General features: G+C 34.0%; 1 protein-coding gene across 9 annotated transcripts in view; it reads right to left on the bottom strand.

The window, feature by feature from the left end:
- Positions 1–25,651, bottom strand: part of UBAP2 (ubiquitin associated protein 2) — a 92,188-nt gene that overhangs the window by 34,808 nt on the left and 31,729 nt on the right. For all 9 annotated transcript variants that reach the window (XM_036239429.1, XM_036239427.1, XM_036239431.1 and 6 more), the window contains 6 exons: positions 19,391–19,468; positions 17,183–17,293; positions 13,012–13,165; positions 11,601–11,678; positions 4,577–4,631; positions 3,002–3,105 (listed from right to left, as the gene is read on the bottom strand). In XM_036239429.1, coding sequence (XP_036095322.1) covers positions 3,002–3,105; positions 4,577–4,631; positions 11,601–11,678; positions 13,012–13,165; positions 17,183–17,293; positions 19,391–19,468 — 580 coding nt within the window. The remainder of the gene's footprint in view (positions 1–3,001; positions 3,106–4,576; positions 4,632–11,600; positions 11,679–13,011; positions 13,166–17,182; positions 17,294–19,390; positions 19,469–25,651) is intronic.

The following is a 25,651-nucleotide window of genomic DNA, read 5'->3' as shown; positions in this document are numbered from 1 at the left end:
TATAATTGATCTCACTCTATGTTTTTGTTCCACAGTCTTGATTACCATAGCCCAGAGCAAGTTCTTGAAATCAAGGAGTGCACATGAGTCTTTGAATTTTGTTGTTCTTTTTCAAAATTGTTTGGTCTATGCTAGTTTCTATACATTTCTATAAAAATTTTAGAACCAAGTTGTCAACTTAAACAAAAAAATCCTCTGGAATCTTGACTGAACTTGTACTGAACCTATGCATCAACCTGGGGAGAAATGACATTTCGGTAATATTGAAAAACAATTCAAAAACATTGAGTATCTTCTTTTTTGGTGTCTGCTTTGCTTTTACTCATCATGTTTCAAATTTTCCAACATATAAATCCTGCACATACTTTGACAAATTTGTACCCAAGTATTTCACATTTTTATACAACTGTAAATGGTAATGGTTTTTTTTTTAATTCCAATTTGCAATTGTTCTTTGTAGTATAGAAACACAGTGTCTTGCTTTTAGTATTTACACAACTATATGAATTTATTAGAATTTACTTACACCCATTCAAAAATGGTAAATGTTATATATAAAATACATCTCAATAAACCTCACTTGGAAAACAGTGGAAACAATTTTCATGTAGTGGACTACCATGGATCAATAAATCCAAAGAGGGAGCCAGTAAAATTTAATCTTCACAATAGTGAGACTTGAAATATATTAAAAACTATATACCTTTCCCTTATTTCTTCTAGGCTCTCTCAATTTTATATTTTAACATGAGTTTGTGTATTTTATGTTTTCATAGGTAGTCATCTTATTTTGCATATTAGACTTCTTAATAAGTATTTGTTGTTTTTTTGAGGCTACCATTTTTTTCCCCATTTTCTTTGCTGATGGCTCATAGAAATACACGTTTATTCACCTTCTATCTAGCACCTTTTAAAACTCCTTTATTAATTTATCTAGAAATTCTTTTATGTCACTATCATAAACAACAGGTTTTTTTCCTCCCTTTCCAATCCTCTGACTTTTCTGTATTCCTTACGGCAATGGTTAAAGCATCTGGTACAGTGGTGAATAGAAACAATGAGAATAAGCCCCTTTATCATGTTCCAGAGAAAAAACAACACACTACCATTAACTGTAATGTTTACAGTAAGTTTTACAGATGTCCTTTATTTGATTAAGGAAATTTCCTCGTATCCTAGATTTGCCCAGCTTTTTTAAAAATCTGGGATGGGTGTTGGGTTTTGTCAAATGCTTTCCTTATTGAAATGATATGAATTTTCTTTTATTCTGTTAAAGAGGTGAATAATACTCATTATATTAATTGAGCTATAAATCACGCAGCATAAAATACACTCTTTTTAAGTACACAGTTGAGTAGTTTTTAGTATATTCACAAACTGTGCAACAATCATGACTATCTATTCCAGAATATTTTCATCACTCCAAAAGTAATCTTGAACCCATTAGTAGTACCTATTTTTCTCAAACATTTTCAGCCCTCAGCAAACACCAATCTACTTTCCGTCTCTACAAATTTGCCTAATCTGGACATTTCACATAAATGAAATCATATAATATAAATTATATGATCTTTTGTGGCTGGCTCCTTTCATTTTGCATAATGTTTTAAAGGTTCATCTACGCTGCAGCATGTATCAGTACTTCACTGCTTTTTATGGAAAAATGAATTTGTATAGATAATATACCACATTCTACTTATCATTTAACCACAGGACATTTGGTTTGTTTCCACTTTTTAGCTATTCTAAGTTATGGTTCCATAAATATTTGTGTGGACCTAAGTCTTCTATTCTCTTGGATATATATCTGGGAGTTGATTGATTTTAAATGGTAAACAAATTTGAATACCAGGTATAAATATAACATGGTCATGATTTATTATCCTTTTTCTATCTTACCGAATCGTTTTCCAGTGTTTTGGTTTAAGACTTTTATATCTGTGTTGAAGAGTAAGATTAATGTATAATTTCAAATGTCAGCACAAAATGTACTGACATAAAGTATCTTCCTATGATCTTTTAATATCTATGTTTTTAATTATAATAATTATAATTAATCATTAAAATAAATAATAAATAGTCCCTTTCTCATTCCTACAATTATTTATGCTGCTTCTCCTTCCCTTGATCAGGCGCATAGTAAGTTTATCAATTTTACTAGTCTTTTCAAATTACCACTTATAACTTTTGTTGATCTTTTATAGTATCTTTGATTTCCAGTTCACTGACTGTGTGTCTGTGATGATGGCAATGTCATTTTTTGACCAGGGTTCATTTCATATAGAAGTGTCAAATTATGTCTTCATAAATATAATTGCAGTACTTAATAAATATTATCATGAACATGTCCCTTCAATGAGCTCTATTAAATAAATATGCCAATTAACAAATATCTACCCATGAATTTCAGAAAAGAAATAATCCAAAAACATCAGGATACATTAAAAAACACAAAAGCAATTGTTGCCCCAAACCCATCTATCATCTACCATTTACCTGGTTAAAATTTAGTGTCCATCACTAGGAATGGTAATTACTTTCAGTAACAAGTTCTTCTAAGAAATTCTATAAATCCCTGACACACTGTCTGGGGTGGGGGCAGGTGTTGGGGGGATCACTTCATAAGTAACAGCAACCACTATGCTGTACACCTGAAACTAATATAATATTGAATGTCAACTGTATATGAAAAAAATTTTTTAAATAAATTTTTTAAACATCCCTGACATACTGAGATTTGAGTGGAGGGTTTGTGCTGATTTACACGGATTAATTACAACCTCTTCCTCAGAGTGCAGAAGGAAAAAAATCAAATTTACGTTACGTCAGTGAGATTCATAAGTGAGAGACTTTGGAAATGCTAAGAATGAGTGAACAGTAGTCTCAGAGGTAAGACGGCAGGCCATTTTTCATTATCCTCCATCAGCAAACTCTGATGTTATCTTTGTATGTCTATTAACAACTCAATTAAAACACATCCCCCCAAAAAAGAGACACTTACCACTTCCCTCATGTGCACCATTCTGAGCAGCTTCCCAAACTACTGGTTTTGTCCCACACCCATCTATAGATGGAGAATCTGAATAGTCTGCAGGATTAAATGTCCTGGCATTTTAAATAAAGAATAAAGGCAAATGAAGCAATCATCAAGTCATAAAGTTAACTTTACATCATCTTCTCCCAAATAAATTCTGTTCCTTCTTAGAAACACCATGAGAAACTTCACCCTTCTTCTCCTATTTAATTATAGCTCTCTGGCCATTAGGATATAGATCTTCTGAAAAACAGGGGCTGCTTAGGGACCTTCCATGCACTCTTATATAATACCCCTATTTCTCTAAGTTGCTATCATCTGCATCTTAAAGCAAGTGTAGAGCTATAATCATTCTAGGCAAAAAGAGAGCTCTCTGAAAAGCCCTCCTGAAAACTAAACCCAGACTTATATAGTCAGTAAGTCTTTTCTTCCCAAGTCAGAATCTAAGTTTGGCTTTGAACCTTTTACAACTGATTTTTATGATCCTTGTATAAAAACAATGGTTATAATTTTTTTTTAAATTTTGTTCATTGCCTCTTTTTTTTCCATTGCACTCCCAAGATTCAGAGGTTTAACTAGGGCCAAATTAAATACTACCTTTAAATTTTTCACAACAGAATTTTTATTGTGCTATCACCAACAAATTTTGTTTTTAATCACAAAAGACTGTTTTTAAAGGTAAACAGCAAAATTCACAAAATAGTTTAAAGCTACTGGGCTGGACATACATGTTTAAGTGTTTGCTCCCTGTATTTCCATCCTTCGTCCACAGGGAGCTCAGGCAGAAAACAGAGATGGCAGGAGGTACCACCTGAAAGCAGTGACCCACAACAGTGCTGCCCTGAAGTTATGAAGAGACAACAAAGGGCTTTGCTTGGAACCAATTTCTTTCCCTTCTTGACTGTCATCTACATATGACTTCTGTAAGATGCTTAAAAGATTTTTTCATAAAAGTTCAGGGGGAGCTAATGTTTTAGAAGCAGCACAAAGTGAAAAAAACGATAAGAAATAATGAATAAACAACTGATTATATCACTTACGTAGTATAATACTCTTTACTATTATAATTCAGGAAAAAATGATCACTTTTATATAAACATTGGATTTATGTACCATTCAAAGACAATTGCTAGATTTACCAACATAACTTTTCAGCTAGGGGTAATTGTTTACCTCCCTCCCAGAAGACATGAGGCAATGCCTGGAGACATTTTTGATTGTCACAACTTGAAAACGGGTGCTACTAGCATCTAGTAGGGAGAGGTCAGGAATGTTGCTAAACATAATACAATGTAAAAGACACCCCACCACCTCAACAACTATCATCCAATCTAAAATGTGAACAGAGCCAAAGCTAGAAACTCTGCTCTAAGGCCTATTATAATACAATTTTATTTGTACTATTTTGCTTTTTTACTACTTTCTAAGGATAGAAAACATCTGACTCGCCATGATAAAATGGATACGGAATAGAGGAAGGAAAACCTTAGAGTTAAAACTAGAGAAGGTACTAACTACAAAAACAGGATGGTTAAGACTTACCCCATGCCTTGGGTTGAGAATCTTCCTGCTCCTCTCCCTCTGCCACGTCCAAATCCTTTAAAAAATTATAGTATAAAATAGTATTTACGTCCTACACAAATATAATTTTACCAACTTCATCCTATAATGCACCTACGCAAACAATAATGTCATTGTTCCTAACAGTACCATCTTCCTCCAGTGCACTCAACCTGCTAGTCCCTACTGACACAACCACCTAGTTATTAATTTAAAAGGAGAGAATTTAATTTTGCTTGTATAATATTTGTGTGTACCAGCTTAACACAAGCAGGTTATTTTTAATATTTTGTGTTTTTTAATACCAACAAGTGCAAACATCATGACATCGTACGCCTCTACTATAAAATGAAATGAGAAAAAGAAAGGGGAAATTGCTAAGTTGGAAGTACTATACTATTAAATAGCATTTCAAATACTAGGACTTTGGCAATAACCAAAATGGCAGCAAGCAAGAAAACTAGCAAGAACAAATAGTTTTATTCAACAACTCTTCGATCTTTCTTGATCGAAATCCTAAACTGTGGATTATAGATCTACATGCAAGAGCTAAATCTACACAACTCTTAGAAGAAAATAAAGAACAAAAGCTTCAGAGCACCAAGTTAATGATTTCTTGGATATGACACCTAAGACAAAGGCAAGAAAAATATACACACTAGAGTTGTACATCAAAAGACACTATCGATAGAGTACAAAGGCAACTCGTACGATATTTGCATATCATATATTCTCAACATCACTCATCATTAGAGAAATCTGACTCCCATTATGACGGCTTACTATCAAAAAAAGAGAGTAAAAAGAACACGAGCAAGGGTCAGCAAAGACGTGGAGAACCTGCAACCCTTGTATACTGTTTGGTTGGAATCTAAAATGATACAGTCACCATGGAAAACAGTGTGGCAGTTCCCCCCCAAAATTAAAAATTACCATATGATCCTGCAATTCCACTTCTGGATATATACCCAAGAAAATGTGAAAGTAGGGTCTGAATGAGATATCTGAACACTCATGTTCACAATATCCTTACTCACAACAGCCAAAAGGTATAAGCAACCCCAGTGTCCATCAACATATGAATGGATAAGCAAAATGTGGTAGATACATACAACAGAATATTATTCAGCCTTTAAAAGAGAAGGAAATTCTGACACATGCTACAACATGCATGAACCTTGAAGACTTGTGATAAGTCAAACAGGCTAGTCAAAAAAGGACAAATATTTTATGATTCCACTTAAATGAGGTACATGAGACTAGTCAAATTCAGAAGAAGGTGGTTTCTGAGGGGTATATTACATATAAGCCATTCTAATATAACTATCATGCATATTAGTCATGCATAGTTAACTTATCCAACAGTTAGAGTTAAACTATTAAAAATATGGCCTTAAAAATCTACCCTACTCCCAAAGATAGGGGAATAGAGGGAAATGTCCTGGAAAGTGGAAAAATTTAGTAATGCATATCAATAGCTGCTACTGTAACACTGTCAAAAAGCAAAGGTAATACTTCATCCACAGCTTTTACCACAGCCTACGAGAAGGTCAAGAATGAAAACACTTCACTGTAAAACAAAACAAAACAAAACAAAAAACCTTGGGATGTTATCCATACAATGGGATGCTCTTTAGCCATAAAAAGGAATGAAGTACTGATACATGCTACAACACTGATGAACCTTTAAAACATTAAGCTAAGTGAAAGCAGCCAATCACAAGAAAACCACTATAAGACTCTATTTATGACACATCCAGAACAGCAAGCAAATCTATACAGACTAGAAAGTAGATTACTGATTGTTTATTGCTAGGGTGGGGGATGAGGAAGGTAGAGGAACTGGGAATTGATAAAGGGTATAGGGTTTCTTTTTGAGGTGATGAAAATATTCTGAAATTGATTATGGTGATGACTGCATAATTCTATGAATAAAAATTACTGAATTATAAATGGGATGTATTGTATGGTATATGAATTGTATCTCAAGAATATTTTCTTTTTGCCTATAATGAACACTATTACCAAAGAAGAAAGCAAAAGAAAAAACACAATACATTTTTTAGTTTATTTGAGCCAAACATACAACATGCCAGAAGCAAAATCTCAAATGCTCCCAAAACACAATAGCTCTTGATAAGTAGACCCATTACAACAAAAGAGAATTCATTTCAATGGCATGCATGTGGCAAATGGCACTAACACTGGTTAAATGTTAACAGTGTTGACATTTTTAAAAAGGGATTCTGCTAAGAAGTCATTAAATTATAACCAACGTACTTGAGCCAGAAAGCAAGATGTCCATGAAAGGGAAAAAAGGAATTTATAAAAGAAATATACATTGGTGTGGCTCCATAGTGTAGTGGTTAGCGTGTCTCATTTGCACGCCAAGGTCCTGGGTTCGCACCCAAGGTGGAGCCATGGACCATACCCCGGGTGCGCCAGGCCCTGGGTGCATACCGTGAGTGCGTGGGGGGAGACACCCTGCCTTCAGAGATCCAGTTCTTAAAAAGGGAGACGGCAACATCCGTGGGCGGTGGTTAAGGAAGGGAAAAAAACAACAATTTTTTTAAAAAAAGAAAAAAGATACATATCCTAAATTCAAAAAACCTGCAAATTCCCTGGGAAAAGTCAGTATCAACTACATGTCTTTCTCTCTAGATATGGAAACAGTTAATTCTTACACTCAAGTTATTAATGACAAACAAGCCAAACCTCTTAGGTAGATTTTTAAAAATAAAACACATTATTTACTGTAAATTTTAGCAAGATAACAAATTGTTCTTTCCTATTCCCCTGGCTAGTAGTGCTACCAATAACATTGTTTTCTGTGTATACACCATTTCTCTACACTGTTATCTGGTACAAACAGCTACTTTCACCTAGCAGCTCAGAGTAAAAGAGAAAAACAAAATTAAAGATTATTATAAAGAACGAACCAATGTAATGATAAATGCTATACCTTTACCTTTTCTCCAGTAATTAACTGGCCAATAAAATCATTCTATTCTTTTCGTTACCCTCTGTTTTTCTTTTCTTCCAAGGTAGGCAGTTCGAGGCCTAAAGTCTAAAACCAAGGAGTACAGACAATATCCATCTTCCTTAACATCTTTCCTATACCTATAGTGACAGTGGCAAATTTGGAATTGTCACTATAAAACTTGTTCCTAAATATACACAATGGTAAGCAGTTTAAGCTCCTCAAACAAAGAACTATACTTAAGTTTTCACTAATTACTTCATGGCACATGAAAAGAACTTTACACAGAACACTCCAAATCTCATAAATTTCTAACAGGTCTTTAACCTCAAAATTAAGTCAGTATCATCCAGGAACACTTTTAGTCATATGGTGGATACTTAATAAATGCCAGCTAAATTCCACATATTGCACACAAAACATGATATTACTTGAAAACCAAGTATCTCTAAATGGTCAACATTTATAATGTTCTAAAGGTTTTCACACCAACCACCAGGCTTAGTTCCTAAAAAGCAAAGACCAGGATGCTGACAACAGCCAAGCACAGCTGCTACTCTCCTCTCTAAAGGATGTTGTTTTCTCACAAAAGCAACTCATAAATACTTTTCCACAAATTTTAAATGTCTTACAGAAAAATTATTTGTTACAAGTATCGCATTAATTCTTGATCCTCCAAATATATACAGCAAACATTCAGGGAAAAATATAGAAAACCGAGGCATAAAAGAGAATTTAATTTACTTCATTTGCTGGAGTTCATACTTTTCATGCTATAAAACATACTCCCAAATTATATGACTTTTGTGTAATAAAAAATATCAAATTCTTTACATATATTATCAAAAAAATTACAGGTTAGCTTATTAAATCCATGCTGTTTCATATTTTTTAAAACCAATATCATGCAGTAAGGTGAAAATTAAGGAGGGAGGGGTGACTTACTGAAATTTTAACAACCTGTAATTTTAGTAGATTTAATCACAAATGTAGATTAGTGTTCTGAGGGAAAGCCAATACGAAGTCAGTAAGAGAGCCCATAAGTATACTCAAAAGAAAAGAATAAAAGTAACAAATACTTTTTAAAGCATGTACTTCTTTTTTAAATACACTTTAAAATTTGCCTGCTACCCCACAGACCAAAAATAACTGGAAAGAGACAGAACGATCAATTGTTTTAAGGCTAATTCAAACACACTATAAAAGAGTAAATTAAGACATTAAATATCTTACAACCCAGCTTCTGGGAAGGAACATGTTGCATAAAGCAAAGAATGTGTATTCTTTAACTATGAATGTGATGTACTATTAATCCTGTACCATTATTCACTTACTGTCAGACTGGACTTAACTAATGTTCACTGAACAAAATAACTGTTTTATGGCATATTGAGTACTATATAAATGTTTTTTTCCCTCTTGCCCTGTGCTGGATTTTGGATACTAATTCAAAGAAATCTCCAAACACAGACCACTATCCTTCAATAGCCTGATTAAATATATTTAAATATAGGTGTTACGATATAAAAACTATACCTCACTAAAGTTTATTTATACGTGGAGGAAGGTAGCCTGATTTTTTTTTTTTTTAAGTCTATGTGGGTTTATAAAGAGTTAATCCAAGTCTCTTACCCAATACTTTACACCTTTCTAAAAGTAAACATGCTTCAATTAGGGATTTTAATGCAAGCTAGTATCATCTCTAGATTTTACTTGGTTTGGCTCCTTTCAATTCATAGAAATAGTTCCCAGTAGACTTGGTTTCAAGGCTACCCATTTGGTTAAGTCCTTCCACTTTTCCATAATGGAAAGCTATTTATTTACCTCCACCTCTAAAATAAAGAAGTTTGTCATTCTTGAGAAAGGAAAGAGGCAACAAGGCAGATAAACCCCTATTACCAACTCAGACTCTCTCCTCCCTCCCTCGGTCTCCCTGAACAACCCAGGTTCCAGAATAAGACAGAACTACTTCAAACTCTAACCAAATGATCTAGTTCTCTCATCTGTAAAATGAGAACAACAACAACAATCCTCAGAGGGTTTTACTGAGGAATTAAAGGAAAATGCATGGAAATCACTAGCAAAATCCTGCTACAAAAAAAGCACTCAGAGTAAATGTTGGCTATTACTTTTGTTAAATTTCTGGCCAACTCACAGAAAGAAAAACATTTCAGAAACAGGTAATTCTAAAGATACATAAACACCACAAAAACTCATTTCACTAAAAAAAAGTGCTAACAGATCTAGCTATAGCCCTCAACCTAGGAGAGAGAAAGCAAGGTCCAACACTTCCCCTGAGCAGACTATTCTTACTACAAAGAAAATCACAATGTGGAATTATATATGTTGCAGTACTCATCTGGAAAATTCTAAGAAAAATCTTTTAAAAACTAAATTGTAAAAACCAAAGTAAAGATGTTAAAAATTTCGGTTAAATTAATTCTAAACCCATTAATAAGCTCACTAAAAATGAACAACTGATTAACCTGAACATCACTAAATAAAAAGGAAGACATAAAAGTACCTTCTGATGCAATGCAATATAGATACACAACACCACCCATGCTTACCTTAAAAACTGAGCATGAATCTAATTTTTAGTTAAATTTACAGTAAACATGAGGGCTACAGAAATAAGCTAAATGACACCAAAGAAACAAAAAGACAAATGTAGAATGTGAAACATGACATCCTATAGGACAAATCACATGGTTCTGATGACAAATTAATTACGAAGAAAAAAGTAAAGGTACAAAGAACATGGGGAAGAACTACTCCAGATTATAGAGAATCAAAATATGTAATGTATAAATCTTGTTTAAATCCCGATTCAAAGAAATCAATTATGAAAAGACTTTTTTTTAATATCAGGGAAACTTATGTATGCACTGAGTATTAGATGATAGCTACAGTTTACTACAATTCTTTTAGGTGTGAAATAGCATTATAGAGTTACGTATGAAACCGTCCACATTTTTCAGAGATGCTTACCATAGTAATTGGGGATAAGTGACCCAAAAAAATCTACTTTAAAATATTTCTGCAGAGAAAGAAGGAAGAAAGAGACATATAAACATGGCTAAAATTCTTAAGCATTGTTGAATAAGAATAAGAGGCCATGGAGTTCATTTAACTACTCTCTGCACTTTTTCTATGTTTAAAATTAGTCACCATAAAAAAAGGTTAGAAAAGGGAATTATAATTAAAATCTATTTGATAATTCCAATATTATTTTAACTGTGCCTGGCAAGTTTGTATATAATTTTCTCTTTTTCAGATCTCTGGAAATCATTTACCTTTACCCCATATAGTGGAAGCTAAATGAATGAATGAACAGTTGGATGAATGAACAGCCAAGGGAGCTGGCAGTATATGCACTATCTATACTATTTCTACACTTAATATTTATGAAAATTTCTCCCACTATATAACGTTCATTTGAAGAAGAGTCACAGCTGCATTGAACAATGGATCGAACACATCAATCAATTCAGGCAGCTCCTCCACTAAATCAAAAGAGAGTCTGCATATTATATCATGTACGTCATTTTATAACCCTAAGAAAATTCAGTCACAATTCTCAAATATATGTAAGTACATTCTTGAAGTGATTTAATGACATCCCAAATTAATAAAATGTAAAGAAATGATCACTAACAGAAAATGGGGAGGATGGGGGGTAGAAATCAATGGGTAAATAATATTAATTTTAAAACCAGTGAGTAAAACACATTTGTTAAAGTCAAACATAGGAGAATTAATAATGACATTTTGGTCAGAACTTCAAGTTTTAAGTTATTTATATAAAGTGTCTTCTTAGCTCCTTTGAAAACAACCAATAGGTTTCCTCAAAATTACAAAATCCAAATACTTCATTTATAGGCATCAGTAAATAAATCAAAAGATTTCAGAAGAAAAACCATTTTTTCAGAGTACACTGTCATGCCTTAGTCAGAGCCCAGGATAGCAACAGGCTATCCTGCTTCTTCAGTCACAATCATCTCCTTTCCCCTTATTCTGTCTTACCTCTACCACGAGCTCGCTTGCTACGGTCCGAAGGTTTGTCCCCTTGATTGCAATCAATTCCATTCTCTTCACCTCTACCTACAGAAGAAAAGAGCACCTCTTACACATAATCATACTAGGCAACTATTAAAGGCAAAAACAAAAACTTTCTTTAAAATGCTAAAATTTAAACAGAGTTCAAAAACACAGGAAAAAAAAACAACAAATAAAAGTGGCTCAAAACTGAATGACAGCACATCTTACTTAATTCATAGGTAAAAATTCTATTAAAAAAAAAAAAGGGCCATACCACTTTTTCTCTCTTCTATTTGGACTTCCCCTCCCCTAAAATAACTTTGCTTCCAAAAACTACCTTTGTTATCAACTAGGTAATACACCACAGCATTTGGGATAGCAAAATACCACCACCAAGGAAACACTGAGTTACTGGGAAAATATAAGTATTAGAGACAGGTTTTTATAGGATTCTGTCCAGAAAATGCCAACTGTCTTTTTTTCTCCTCATCCTATATTGGCATTAATGATTCTATATAACAAAGAAATTTTATGAGCCATACTGACACAGCTTGCTGACCTCATCTCCTTCAGGGCTTAACTCCCATAGTTGTCAGTGAGGCCTTTCTTAGTGGTCACTCTATTTAAATTTGCTTGATCTCCCTATAAAACCCATCTCTTTGCCTCCTCCCCCACCCCACAGCACAATCCTTACATAACATCATTAAAATATTAATATAAAATGTTACTTTTTTATTGTTACATCTTACTCTACAGTAAAAGATAAGTTTTAGGAGGGCAAAGATTTCTGTTTTATTCATTGCTGTGTGCCTGTAAGAGTATCTGCTATATAATAGGCACCCAACAAATATTCATGGAATTAACTAGCAAAAGTCTCTAAAGTGGTATTTAAATACATACATATTATTTGTTGATAATTTAGTTACTTTGGTATGTCTGTACAGCATATCATATATGTTGTTTTAGGTAAATAATGCCAAAACTTGGGTTGAACGGAAAGTACTGAGAAAATTTTTCTTCTTCCGCAACTTTCTGCTTATTCTAACACCTGCCTATACCATGAGTATCTGTATGTGAAGAAGAATAAACAGCTTCATCTATCAGTGAATGAAAAACCTCTTTTAAAATTAGAGGATATACTTAATTCACAACAGAAGGCAGTCCTAAAACACATAACACACTAACTGTCTACAGCCCAGGTCAGTGCTGATATGAAATTCATCAGTTAGGGTTCTAATGAACTACTTAGTTGCAGCTCATTACTAAGTACTAACTATAATAACAAATGTTGCACTGAGGAAGTAGATTTATGGGCAGTTATTGGAACACTCTTTTAGCTTTTCAGTATGTATGAAAATTTGATCATAAAAAGTTAAAGGAAAAGGTCTATACTTACACTCTCTCCCACGATTGCCACCTCTTCCTTTCCGATTGTTGTTTCCACGTCCACGACTCACTTCCCTCTCATTTCTCTTCTCTCTATTCTCTTTGTTTTCTGAACTTTCTTTTCCAAAATTCTTCTTCTTCACTCCTACAGTCTCCCATGAGGTCTACCGAAGATAAGAGTTGTCATTCAGGGTGGTCACTGAAAGTGTATACAGATTATCAAGGATGCATGCGTGTGTCTTTCAAACCTAATCACCCATGCCTTGCAGCTCACTTGCCTATCATTTTCTTTTCCATACAGGTCTTTCTGATGATAAGGACGGCAAAGCTCTTGCTTATTAGCTCCTTTGCTATACAGACTACAGCAACTAGATGAATTTACAACTACTATATGTTGTCCTACCAGAAAGCCTTTCCCTACGCTGATCTGAAAATAAAGTAAATGTCATTTCCCCAAGCTGCCACTATATGCCGCCCCCAACCTACCTCAGTAGTGGGCCTTAAAACTATTAAATACATAGATTAGCTCAAAGATTACAAAGTTACATAAAATGCCCTAAAATCTCAGGAATACAACTTTCCCTATTCAATTATCCAAAGTAACCATCTAAAAAATTTTAATGTTAGACAAATAAAATTTGAGGTTTTTTAATTAAGTACCCTAAATTTCAACCTCAAAGACCTGTCCCAATGAGAAGTCAAATTATTTATATAACCTCCTTCTCCATCTCTCCTCTAATGGTGACCCCAAATCAAATCATACCATATATTAAAAATTGCTGAGGAAAAAATGAGACACTATGTTCTTGTGAATCTAAGTAGTAGGCTATTAGGGGGTGTTACTGGGAAATCCCAAAATTGGCCTGTTTGTTTCTATTTATTTTTTTCATAATCTGTATTCTTTCACAAGAGTTGAAATGATTCAATCCCCAAATTACTAACATTGTATATCCAAATAAACATAAACACTGGAAATTAATAAATTAAAATTAAAGAGAGCTGAATTATTTCCAAAATAGAAGCCAGATTTAAAACATTTTTAGTTACAGTGGAATAATCAGGTATTCTTAATTCTGGTAAGCATGCATCTATTTTAACCCTCCTGGAAGTTTACTAGTTAACAGCTTCCAAATTTTATTTCGTTCACAGCTTTTGATCCAGCAATTCTACTTCCAGGCCTTTACTCAGAGGAAATAATCTGATAATTGTGCAAACATTAATATATAGACAATAACCAGAATAAAATGAGGGGAAATTCCCTAAATATCTAGAATATCCATAAAGGGAGTAGTATATAGCTATTTTAAGAGTGATCCAAGTGTACAAGAGATTGATATAAACGAAGCATGCTATCAGCAAACAGCATATAAAATAGGACATTTTTTAGTTCAATAAGAGCCTATCTAATATATATATATGAAAGTTAAAAGTAGTTATAGGAGGAAGTTTAATTTGATTTAACCTTTTAATCTTTCTGCATTGCTTTTTAATTAGAGAAATCAATAAAGCTTATTTATTCCAGTAAATAACTCCACAGTATACAAACTCGATTTATTATGTTCACTAACATGACTAAACAAGACAACTATATAATATTGAATCCTGTCCTCTTCTTAGGTTAACAAGAGGTTCTGAAAAATTTACACACAGTAGAGTCAGCACAAGGTACCTACATATATAATGTATAACGTCTTTATACTGCCAGACCTAAAAGTACTCAATTATTATGAAGGGACACACTTTCTTCGTAAAACATTTAAGAGGAAAACATCTTACTCCATTTCATTCAGAAAAAGAACCCTAAAGCGAGTCTTGGCTCGTGAACTCTACGAACACTGACAAGAACTTATTTATGAGGAGAGAAGTAGGAAAAGACGTTTAAGAAGCAATTGGTTTAACACCACAGAAAATGCTAGAGAATATCACACACTTTGCACAATAATCTACAAGCATGCACACAGGCTTTCGAAGTAAACTTATTACAAATTTTCAACAGAACTTTTGTCATCTGTATTTTGCTACTTATAGGACAGGTCTGAAGAAACACTAAGAAGAATTCACATTTAGTAATCAGAAAAACAGCTCTCCAGGCCAGCCATTCAAAATCACTCTCCTACACCTTCATATCTGTCAAGAACTACTCAACACGAATTAGGGTTTGTTTGTTTTTTAATTACATTAATGCAAGGGAATGATTTTTCAAAACTATTTTGTCACTCAAAAAGCATTATAATGAAACAAAAAGTTTAGTACTATGATCATGTTTTCCTTTGTGACAGCTACCTTTACATGAGAAAGACATTTATCTTTAAAAATATCATGGACAATTTCCACTTGACATTTTTCAAAGTAATAATTTTGTTTCAGAAGATGTTGGCACAAAGTAATGTTAGCCAACAAGACAAGATTTGTTTGCTTTCATGGATTACTGAAATGTTCTTGCTCCTAGCAACCCTAGGTGTTTACATTCTCTAGCATCCCCACTCCAATTAATTCTACCCTAGTCAAGAGAAGATACTCCTTACAGCTGGTTAGTCATAGGTGCTACAGACAGCAACCAGGTAAGAGACAAGGCAAACAGTGTGAAAGAAAAGATGCACCACAAAATAATCCTAAATAAACCAGGGTTTTGAAAGTACTTTCCCTCTGCTTCTAGATTTCCCTCACGGCCCCCTTACTTCCAAGCAAGCATACATCTTTTGTGTCTATAGTGAAGCCCTAATTTGCCATTTTATGATTTTGAAGAAAATAAGCCAGATTTGTGTACCATTCAGCCCAGAACCACAAATGAGAAGTTAAAAGTCAATAAACCAGAGAGAGAACTGGACTTTTAAGACTTAAAAATTCACCCAATTACCACTGAAAAGGCATGAAATCTGCTGGAGATAAAGCGATGGCAACAAAAAGTAGTTCCCTGTCTTATCTCTATCATAAAAAAAGAAAGCAGGCTCTCCAATTAATAACTTGGAAATATTCACTTATTTGTTGTTTTTTTTTAATAAAGAGGGAAGTTAAGTCTTTCAGTTCATTTTGAAAATAACAGAGAGCTATTCTACAATGAATCCATTAGCAATGAGGTAAACACATTCCCCATATTTTATAAGAGCCAGTAAATACGTGCCTATCAGCAAACAAAAGCTACACAAAATTTTATTTCATCATTTAATACGATATATTTACCCAAAAAATTGACATTATTTGGTAGTCAATCATGTGTACCAGTGTTACTGTGCGTGGAATTTTACCCACAGATGCTATACACAAATAGTGAAATATTTTCCCAAGTATGTAATTATTTAATTACAAAATTCATTCTCTTTGTTCCATATTAAGTAAAAAGATATTCGTTTTACTTTTGAGCTTATCAGGGCAGTTCATTTTATTACAGCCTGACCCTAATACAGCCTATCCCCTGGAAAGTGAGAACCTAATTAAACCTGAACACTGACAAGGCACTTCTTGGTGCGTTCATCTTTGTACCCCTTTTTAGATAAATCATTATTTGTTTTAATCTGCTCTGAAATGGTTTCCTCAATTTAAAAATACAAATGAAATACTGTGCAATCTCCACATAGGAATCAAAAGATTAGGGCTAACAACTGCCTGGTATGGCTTTATTTAGTTGCAGCATCCTTCCTAAAATAAAAAAAGATGACCTCTAGTGTGGCTACATGGTCCTCAAACTTTACTAAGCTAAAAAAAAAACAACTTTGCTCCTTTTATACATCTGTCAAACTGCCATAAAAATGTGTTTGTAGAATATTCACACATAAGCAAATAGATATACCAGCAAATCCTGGTTTTCTGTTAGTCTAGAGATATAAGGAGTAGTAAGAGGTGACGATTGAGATGAAGAAACATGAGCAGTGGAGCCAAGAGAAGTTTTTTCAGGTGGTGAAAATGTCCACAGGCCCAGAGAATTTTGGAAACTGTGTAAGGCTGCAGTAGATGACCAAGTTCTCTTTCGAGTCTTCAGATTCTACAACTTCATGAAGAAACCATATATAACAAAAAGTCATTTCAGGTTAGTGTTCTTTCTGGAACTTAAAACAAATATGGAATGGCACCCACGATTCCCTCCACCCCCACCCCCATATTAGGTGAAGTTTAAAATGTAAAATGGAATTGGAGACAAATCTCAGCACTGCAAATCAATTAATAATACTTATTAATAATCTTACCGTGTCTGAATTCCCTTCCAGCAATATATTGATAGCTTTGTTCACATCCCCATTACAGTCATGTAGGGCCACTATGCATTCATCCTGATTTTTTCCTGTCACTTCCATAAGCTGTTGAAATTATAAGAAAATGTTCAGGAGGACCACAAAATGGCACTTGATATTAATTTTAAGATTCTTCTATATAAAGACGGAAATTATGCAGTCCTTCCACATAAAGATGGCCTTGTCTAGACTCCGAGCTTACAACCCAAGAACAGGTTTACCTGTGTGTGTGTGTGTGTGTGTGGCCACCCCAAGTCTTCTCATCAATACTGGCAGAGTCAAACTACAAATCAACCCTCCTCCTCCAAGCTGACCAAATATCAGATTATTAGTTAGTAGCACACCTACATGTACATAGCAACATCCTCAGAATACTCAGGATCAGCTAACTACTCAAATTTAGTTCTATGGCCTGGATTCCCAAAATTCTAAACTACTCAACTATTAAGTAGAATTATAAATTTCCCAAAGACTTTGAGTATGTGGCCACCATTAACAGAAGCTCCAGTCCACCTGTTTTATACAGGGACAAAGTTCCCTACACAGGCTATTATTGCTTGGATTAGGAAATTCCACATACGTGTTATAACACCCTAAAGTCTCACAAGTAGAATTGTGCAGCTACCACAAAAATCATTCCAAAATATGCTATGTTCTCAAGCAGCTTCAACAGGGTGCTATGTTTGAAATAATCAAAGAAATCTCTTTGGTGCATTCTCTTTAACAAGGGAGATTAAGCTACTTAACATTTTCATCATAAGGAACAATCACAGATTAGGCACAATACAGGTTCTCAATTAACAAATGTATGATTTAAGTATCTGTTATGTTTTAACTATGTTTAACTACTTTAACATGTACTAGCTGTTGTTCAAAATAGTTTGACCTCAACATTTGAAGTGATTTCTCTGTGGTCAAAAAACTAATAATAGCAAAGCTTTATCTAGAATCCAGGTTTCCTGATCTCATAAATACAGCTCTTTGCACTACGCCATTCTCTCATTTCCTCCCTATAATACTATACAGCAAAAGCTCTAAACACTCTAGAGTCCCCAACCACTGGGCTGCAAATCAGTACCAGTCCACGGCCTGTTAGGAACTGGGCTGCATGGCAGGAGGTAAGCAAGCCAAGCTTCATCTGTATTTACAGTCACTCCCCAGGGCTAGCCACACCGCCTCAGATCATCGGGCATTAAATTCTCATAGGAGCACTGGTCTCTGGTGCCAAAAACGTTAAGGACCACTGTTCTAGGGCTTTCCACTGCTTCGGTCTTTGGATATCTACTAATAATATCAGATTTTTATTAGTGATCTGTACGAAACCAATACTTGTCACGTGCAATTGTTAAGACTAATAAAATATCAAAACCCCTCTAGTGATTGTATTAGTAAGAGACAGAAGTAAAGTTAGCACTTAAGTCCAAACTCTGTTCTTTTACTGTGTATCTGCTATGCTATTCAGATAAAAGGCAATGTGTAGTATGTCTTTAATAAGTACTTTTTGTGGCCTTCCAAAAATATTACCATTAGTCCGATGACAGCATCCAAAAGTAAGAACAAAGAGTTTATACACTAAAGGGCTAAAGAGTTCACTATGGGACATTCACTCCAAGGAAAAATTACTGGTATAACCCCACCCCTACCAAGGTTTGGACTGAGGTAAGGGTTATAATCCAGAATCTTGAAGGGAAAAGGAATCTTATCAGGAAAGAATATGAAATTAAGATTGTTAACAAGTCCTTTCGATAAAGTTCTAAATGCAGACATCATCTCAAAATTTAATTTTATGCTTTTTCAATATGTTTGGAATCACCACGTTTGAAAGAGCAATTCAGTTCTTTCTTAACATTAAACAAAATTTTCTGAAAACTTGCCAAAGACTAAATACACTTTCTATACACAGGTATAAAAATGCCAATATGCTTTCACAAAAGTCTAGCTCACTGTTCACCTTTAACACAAGTAACTCAAAGATTCTACTACCAAAAAGATAGACATACTCAATTTCTTCATTCTAGCCAGGTATTTAATCATAAATTCAAAATACAACTAGTTGAGACTAAGCAAGAAGCATACTTTAAAATTAAAATCTCAGTAAAATTATCTTTTTAAAGCATAATAAAAATAAATACAAAAATGATAGGATCTTTGCTAGAAACATACCTGTTTAACTTTAGCTTCAAACTCTGTATCATTTTTATCAAAGATCACTTGAGCAAGACGCATCTGTTCAGCTGTTGCCTGAAAAGTACATACAACTGTTAAAGATTTAAGCATGAAAAATATGTTAGATGCCAAAATCTGGTGCAAACAGATAAAAGCTCTCAAGGGCTCCAGCACTATGGTAATAGAAATACTGGTTAACTTAAAAAAAAAAAAAAAAAAAAAAAAGATACTGTGAATCAAGACCTCTCAAATGCATACAACCTGTTCCCATAATGTAAATAAGTACCAAATTAAATAGCATAAAGGTCCCAGTCCCTTGGCCAAATGACCTAACATTCTTGTTCATCCTCACTGGTCATCTTACTCATTTTAATTTTCTTTCCCCTTTGGAGATGGGAATAATCAGCATAAAAGAAAGTGAACAATCAGGAAGCAGTAAAAAGCACTGCCAGCACCCTGGCTCAGAACCAGGCTTGGTGTCAGAAGAGCAAAAAATCTCTGCTGTCAACTCTACAAAGGTATCACGGTCACTTCTGAAAAGACTGTATTTATCTAAATAAAATTTATTTTCAAAGTTACTCTTTTTTTAATCACAATCTTAAAATATGGTTTTAACAAAATTTCTTAAAAAGAAAAGGAAAATTTCAAACACTAGTCATCTCTGCAGAAAACTTTTCCAGTTGCTTTTTTCACTCAAAATCCTTTCTTAAAAAATCGTATTACTGAATTTTTGAGGTTTCAGTCTGTGGTATTTTTGGCAATAAAAAATGAAAAAGGCATTTAAAAAGTTACTCTTCTGTGCAGCAAGTTAATAGGAATATAGCAATTTCATTTCTTAGCTTTGACAAAGGTACCATGGTTACAGGGAAACTAGGTGAGCGGTATGTATACAGGAACTCTGTTCTATGCGACTCTGTGCAACTCTCTGGTAAATCTAAAATTACTCCAAAAGTTTATTTTTTTCAAAAGTTACTAATTCCAACATAAATATCTTAAAAGTTAAACAGTTCAAATTACTGAATGATCCCCACAGGAGCTAATAATGAAAATTTTTCTTCTCTGCTTTAAATACACATATATTTCAAATAATCTCGACGTCCATGTAGGTGAGTGATCATACAAGATCCAGCTAGCTTTCTTCACCCGGTTCCTCCAATCTAATGGCCAATCACTTCGTCCCAAGCCATGCCTGCCTGTTGTGACCTCAGCTGAACTGCTACAGAGCTACTTCATCACAGCCAGAAAAATGTTTATACAGAAACTGTGTCTACACATACTGCCAACTTCACCTCAGTGCTACCCAGTGTATATAAGGACCTTACATACATTCTCACTGTACCTACCTGTACATTAATCATTTCCCTGACCCATAACCAACTGAGAAGTCCCAGTGCTTTCAGCCAAAGTACCAAAGGCATGAAATAACTGAATGAGGTAAAAGGGAAAAATCAAAGAGGAAAATGAGTTCTGTAAAGATGGCACTTTCCGCTATATATTTGTGTTTGGCAACCTTCTATGAATGAAAGCAAACCATTGGTGCCCTGGTGTTGAAAACCTACATTATTAATTTCTGCCCATATTCCCTTATACTAATATTTTCTACTCCCTGAGTCTCAAACCTAAAATGTATACCTTACTCGTATTCATTCAGCCTTGCTCCATTCCAAGCACACTAATGCTCATTACTTCCCACAATTAAATGTCCTTAAATTACAAAATTTTCACACATCCCACAAGAAAAGTGGCCCCTAAGGTAACCACCTAGTACCAAAACTATTTATTTGGCACTTACATATTTTTCTGTGATATCAAAAACAGAATACTAAACATTACTTCGTAGGGTACTACACACACACACACACACACACACACACACACACACACACCCTTACTGTGAATATAGCACAATATTTATTGGCTGCCTAACAATCCACTGGATAGGTCCTGCATTTCACTTACTAACAAATTTTTAATTACTACATAAACACTACAGAGATCAATTTTATACCTAATTTGTATATATATATCCATGATAGCTTTTTTAGAATACAAAGATGTGAAATGCCTAGAAGAATATTCTGCACAAAGCCTGCAAAAATTTATACTCCAACCAGTACAAAAGAGCCTGCTTCCTCAAATTTTTCCAACTTAAAAAAAAAAAAAAAAAAAGGCCAATTCAATCAATAAAACAGTTCCTGTTTGAATTTTTATTTCTTAGATCACTGGTAAGGGTAAACTTTTAAAAATGTACTTACTAATATGGCAATAATAAAAAGACTAAGAGCTATACATCATTTTGCAACCAACAGAGTAAAGATTAGTTCAGAAAAGAATAATCAATAAATGCTAATGTTAAGGGGGAAAGTTTTATGAAGAACAGGCTATTTACACATGGTCTCAAAGTGTCTCCACAGAAATTGTTTTTCAGTTGCTAGACAAAACAAAGTAACAATAAATTAGAAGAAATGAGCAAAACCTTGATTGAAGGATCAAAATCAACATTCCTCGTGTGACTCCACAAGCAGTACTCTGAAAAATACTCAAGGTCAGTTATGTAGTATTTCAATCAGAGGTCTATAACTGGAATATACTCATGAGGAAACATTAGACACAATAAAATTGAGGAACGTTTTATATAATAACTGGCCTATATTTCTTCAAAACTGCCAATATTATGGAAGACAAAAAAAAGCCTAAGAACTGCTCCAGATTAATGGAGACTAAAGAGATGTCAAATAAATACATTGTGATGATTCTACACTAGAAGGGGCAAATATGCTATAAAGAATATTACTGGAGTAACTGACATTATCAGAAGAAGCAAAAATCCCACATTGACAAAATTGGAATATGAACCATAGATAACATTGTACCAATGCTAATCTTAAAAAAAAATTGATAGTGAAACTGTAGGTATAAAGGAACATCCTTGTTCTTAGAAAATACACTTAAATATTAAAGGTAAAAGGCAAAATATATTTAATAAACTCCCAAATGGTTCAGAACTATAAATAATGCACATATATGTGTATGTGTATATATATATATACACATACACATACATACATACATACATGAAAAAATATATATATGACAGAACAAAAGTGGCACCATGCTATAAATCTGATAAGGGGTATATAAGAATTCTCTCAACTACTCTTGCAACTTTACAACAAAATAAAAATCCTATGTACAACAATATACAACAAACCTAGATGACAAGGTATCCCTCTCATAAACCCCAAAACACAAACAAGAAAAACCAACAATGGATAGAAGTTGTGCCACTTGAAGTAAGAAGAGGCAAGCACTGGGGTGTCTGAGTGGTTTAAGAAGAGGAAAACCTAGCCACTCTGAACCATATTGTTGTCTAAAGTCCAAGAAAATTCATGGCACATAAAAATGAGCAAGAGAAAAATAAAGGCCAAATCCCATACAAAGTTATTGTAAGAAAAAAAAGAATAAAGAGCAGGATAATACCCCTATAGTCAATGAAACCCACTTAACCAAATGGTTAAGAAGTGTTCCCTGGAAAGTAAAGTGAGCCAATTGGAGAACAGAAGCTGGCATTGTAGGGCTCCAACAACTCCAATAGTAAGCTTAAGTGCCCAGACTGCAGAAAGGTTTCAAGGGGCTGGGGTAGTTACCATCATAAACTCTTGAAACTAACCAGCTAGGACTCCTATCAGGAGAAACAACTAGGAATAGAATTATAACTGAGCCACAAACATAGGAAAAAGAAAAAAAAAAAAAGACCAAAATTGAGGGAAGAGAGAAGAGCTAGGAAATCTCAGAAAGCAAGATAACATAATTATATAGAAAAAGAGGAAACATTCTGAAATTGGAAAAGCTATCTAAAAGTTCAAGAAAACTTACTTCACACAGCAACAGAAAAATAAAGGGCAAATTCCATACAAAGTTATTGTTAAAAAAAAAAAAAAAAGAGCAAGATAATACCCCTATAGTCAATGAAAACATGCCAAAAAAAAGTGCCTAGAAAACAAAAATGGTCTTCTGTTTCAAAACGTACTAAAAAAATACTGAGCATGAAAAAAAACATAAAAGACATAATAACATGCACCTAAGTTTACCTAGCTCAAAAATGAAAATGACGACTAAACCAAAAGAAACACAAAAATAAACTTTCAACAGTTAATACCTCAAGAGAAATTAACGTGAAAAGGAAAAATATTTAAAGTAAAAAACAAATTTTAAAAAAGAAATGAAAAGAATGTGAGAAAAGAAAGCGCCGAATATTGAACATAGGCAAAAGACAACCCAACCTGAACCTGTGGATAATACCAGTCTCTGAAGAAAAAGACAGAAAGAGAACAACAGTACAAATGCTTAAAACTAAAATTTAAGAGAAATGTCCGGAAAGCAAATAAAATGTTTAAATATGTGAAAGAAAACACTATGTATACTTGAGAATATCAACCCATAACAGCCCACACTGAGACATTTCCCAGTAAAAGAGTTGGACTCTTCAAATGAAAATAGCCATTGGGTATGTAGACAGAACAAACAAGAGACTTAATACAGGAAAGAAATTAGAGTATCAATAAACATGTTAAAAGCAGTGTTCTGTACAAAAATATAAACAGAAATAGCATTTAAGATAATTAAGTGAAGAAAATATGAACCTAACATTTATAGCCAACAAAATGACTTTATATTCAAGTATAAAGGGCATAAACTGTTACCAGCACCAAAAAACACAGGGATTATTCCCATGAGCCTTTCCTGGGAAGTCAACAACAGCACTGGCTTTAGACAACCAGAACGACTGGATATGCTGACATAAGTATTAATGGTGACTATTAAGAATATACTTATTGTAGAAATAAAAGTAAATGATGTCTCAAATGGAGAATGTATGGTATACAATGGGTATATAAACAAAGTATGCAGATATAGTACTATTTAAAAAGGAGGGAGGTGGGGAATCTCTGCAACTTCCAGATGGCTTGATGGCTGATTCAGGTGCACTGGGTCCCAGAGGTTGTTCCTGAAGCAGTGGGTACACCTATCTGTCTTTCGGGCTGGCACTGGCTGTTGCATTATCATTTTTTCACATAAGGGCTCTCTCTATCAAGTAAAATATACTTTCAAGGCTATTAATTGAGGTAGCCTTGTATTAAGACTGCCACAGGGAAAAACCATGTAGTGACTGTCACAAAGAAGAAAGATGACGACAAATTACTGAACTCTAGCAGAGTGATTAATTTATTCCAGATAATCAAAAACATTGGCTATGTAACAGAATAATGGAATGACAGCAGACAATGGTTCCAGGTAGGAACACATGGGACAGCAAACAGTAAAAACAAGTATGAGTATGCAATCCGTGCTGTGTAATAGGTCTGCAGACACTTCCCACGTCCATACAGAGTGCCTCTTGGTTGCTGAATGATGTTCACCAATACTGATCAAGACCATGACCCTTGGGTATACAAGTGTGCATGTTGCTATTGTGGGTTTAAAAGCTAGTACTACAATTGAACTAAGCATTTTTCTTGAAATAAGTGTGCAGAAAATATTTGATTAGACATTTGTTCTATCAACTGATTTCCAGGTAAAGCTTAAAATCCTAAATCCAGAAAATTCTTACAGAAACAAAAAATGATGCACTACCTTGCTGCCTAGCAGAGGGAACTGAAACATTTCTATTTAGTGTGTCAAATTCTGTTGCTGATGACCATGATATTTTACAAAACCAAGTCAACCTTTATAGAAGTCTCTGGAACGGAAAAGGAGCCTCTCCTACTTCTTTTTAAATGTTAATGAAATAGCTGGGCTCGGGAGAGATTAGAGTAAGAATGAGGAAAATGATGGTGGTATTAGTAGTTATTCTTAGATTAGTATATACATAAAGTGGGATAAAGCAAAAAAGTGATTTTGGCATATTCTAATTTTGCCATCTCCAGTTCTCAGGGAACAAGAATTCAGAGTGTGGAGGTGATAATAAACATGTGATATAAAAGTAGTCTTGAATTTAAACTACTGACATTAACTCATGAGGCATTTTACCTTAAAAAAGTTCTCAGAGCCTTGTCCACTGAAGAGACCTATGAACAATGACCAACCCAGTAATAATAAACATCATTTACCAGATTGACATGTCGAAATACCATTTCCCACTAAAAGATGCCAGGGTTCCTTATGACAATGACTGATTCTAGGTACAAACCTGGAAGTATACAAGATAAGTCTGAAATATCTTGCCATACCAATTTATAAACAAACTATCAAAGATGT

The sequence above is a fragment of the Rousettus aegyptiacus genome, unplaced genomic scaffold, assembly GCF_014176215.1.
Source record: "Rousettus aegyptiacus isolate mRouAeg1 unplaced genomic scaffold, mRouAeg1.p scaffold_m13_p_3, whole genome shotgun sequence".
In the NCBI taxonomy this organism is placed as follows: Eukaryota; Metazoa; Chordata; class Mammalia; order Chiroptera; family Pteropodidae; genus Rousettus; species Rousettus aegyptiacus.
Note: the sequence above shows the minus strand (reverse complement) of the source record. Positions and strands in the feature narration are given on the sequence as shown.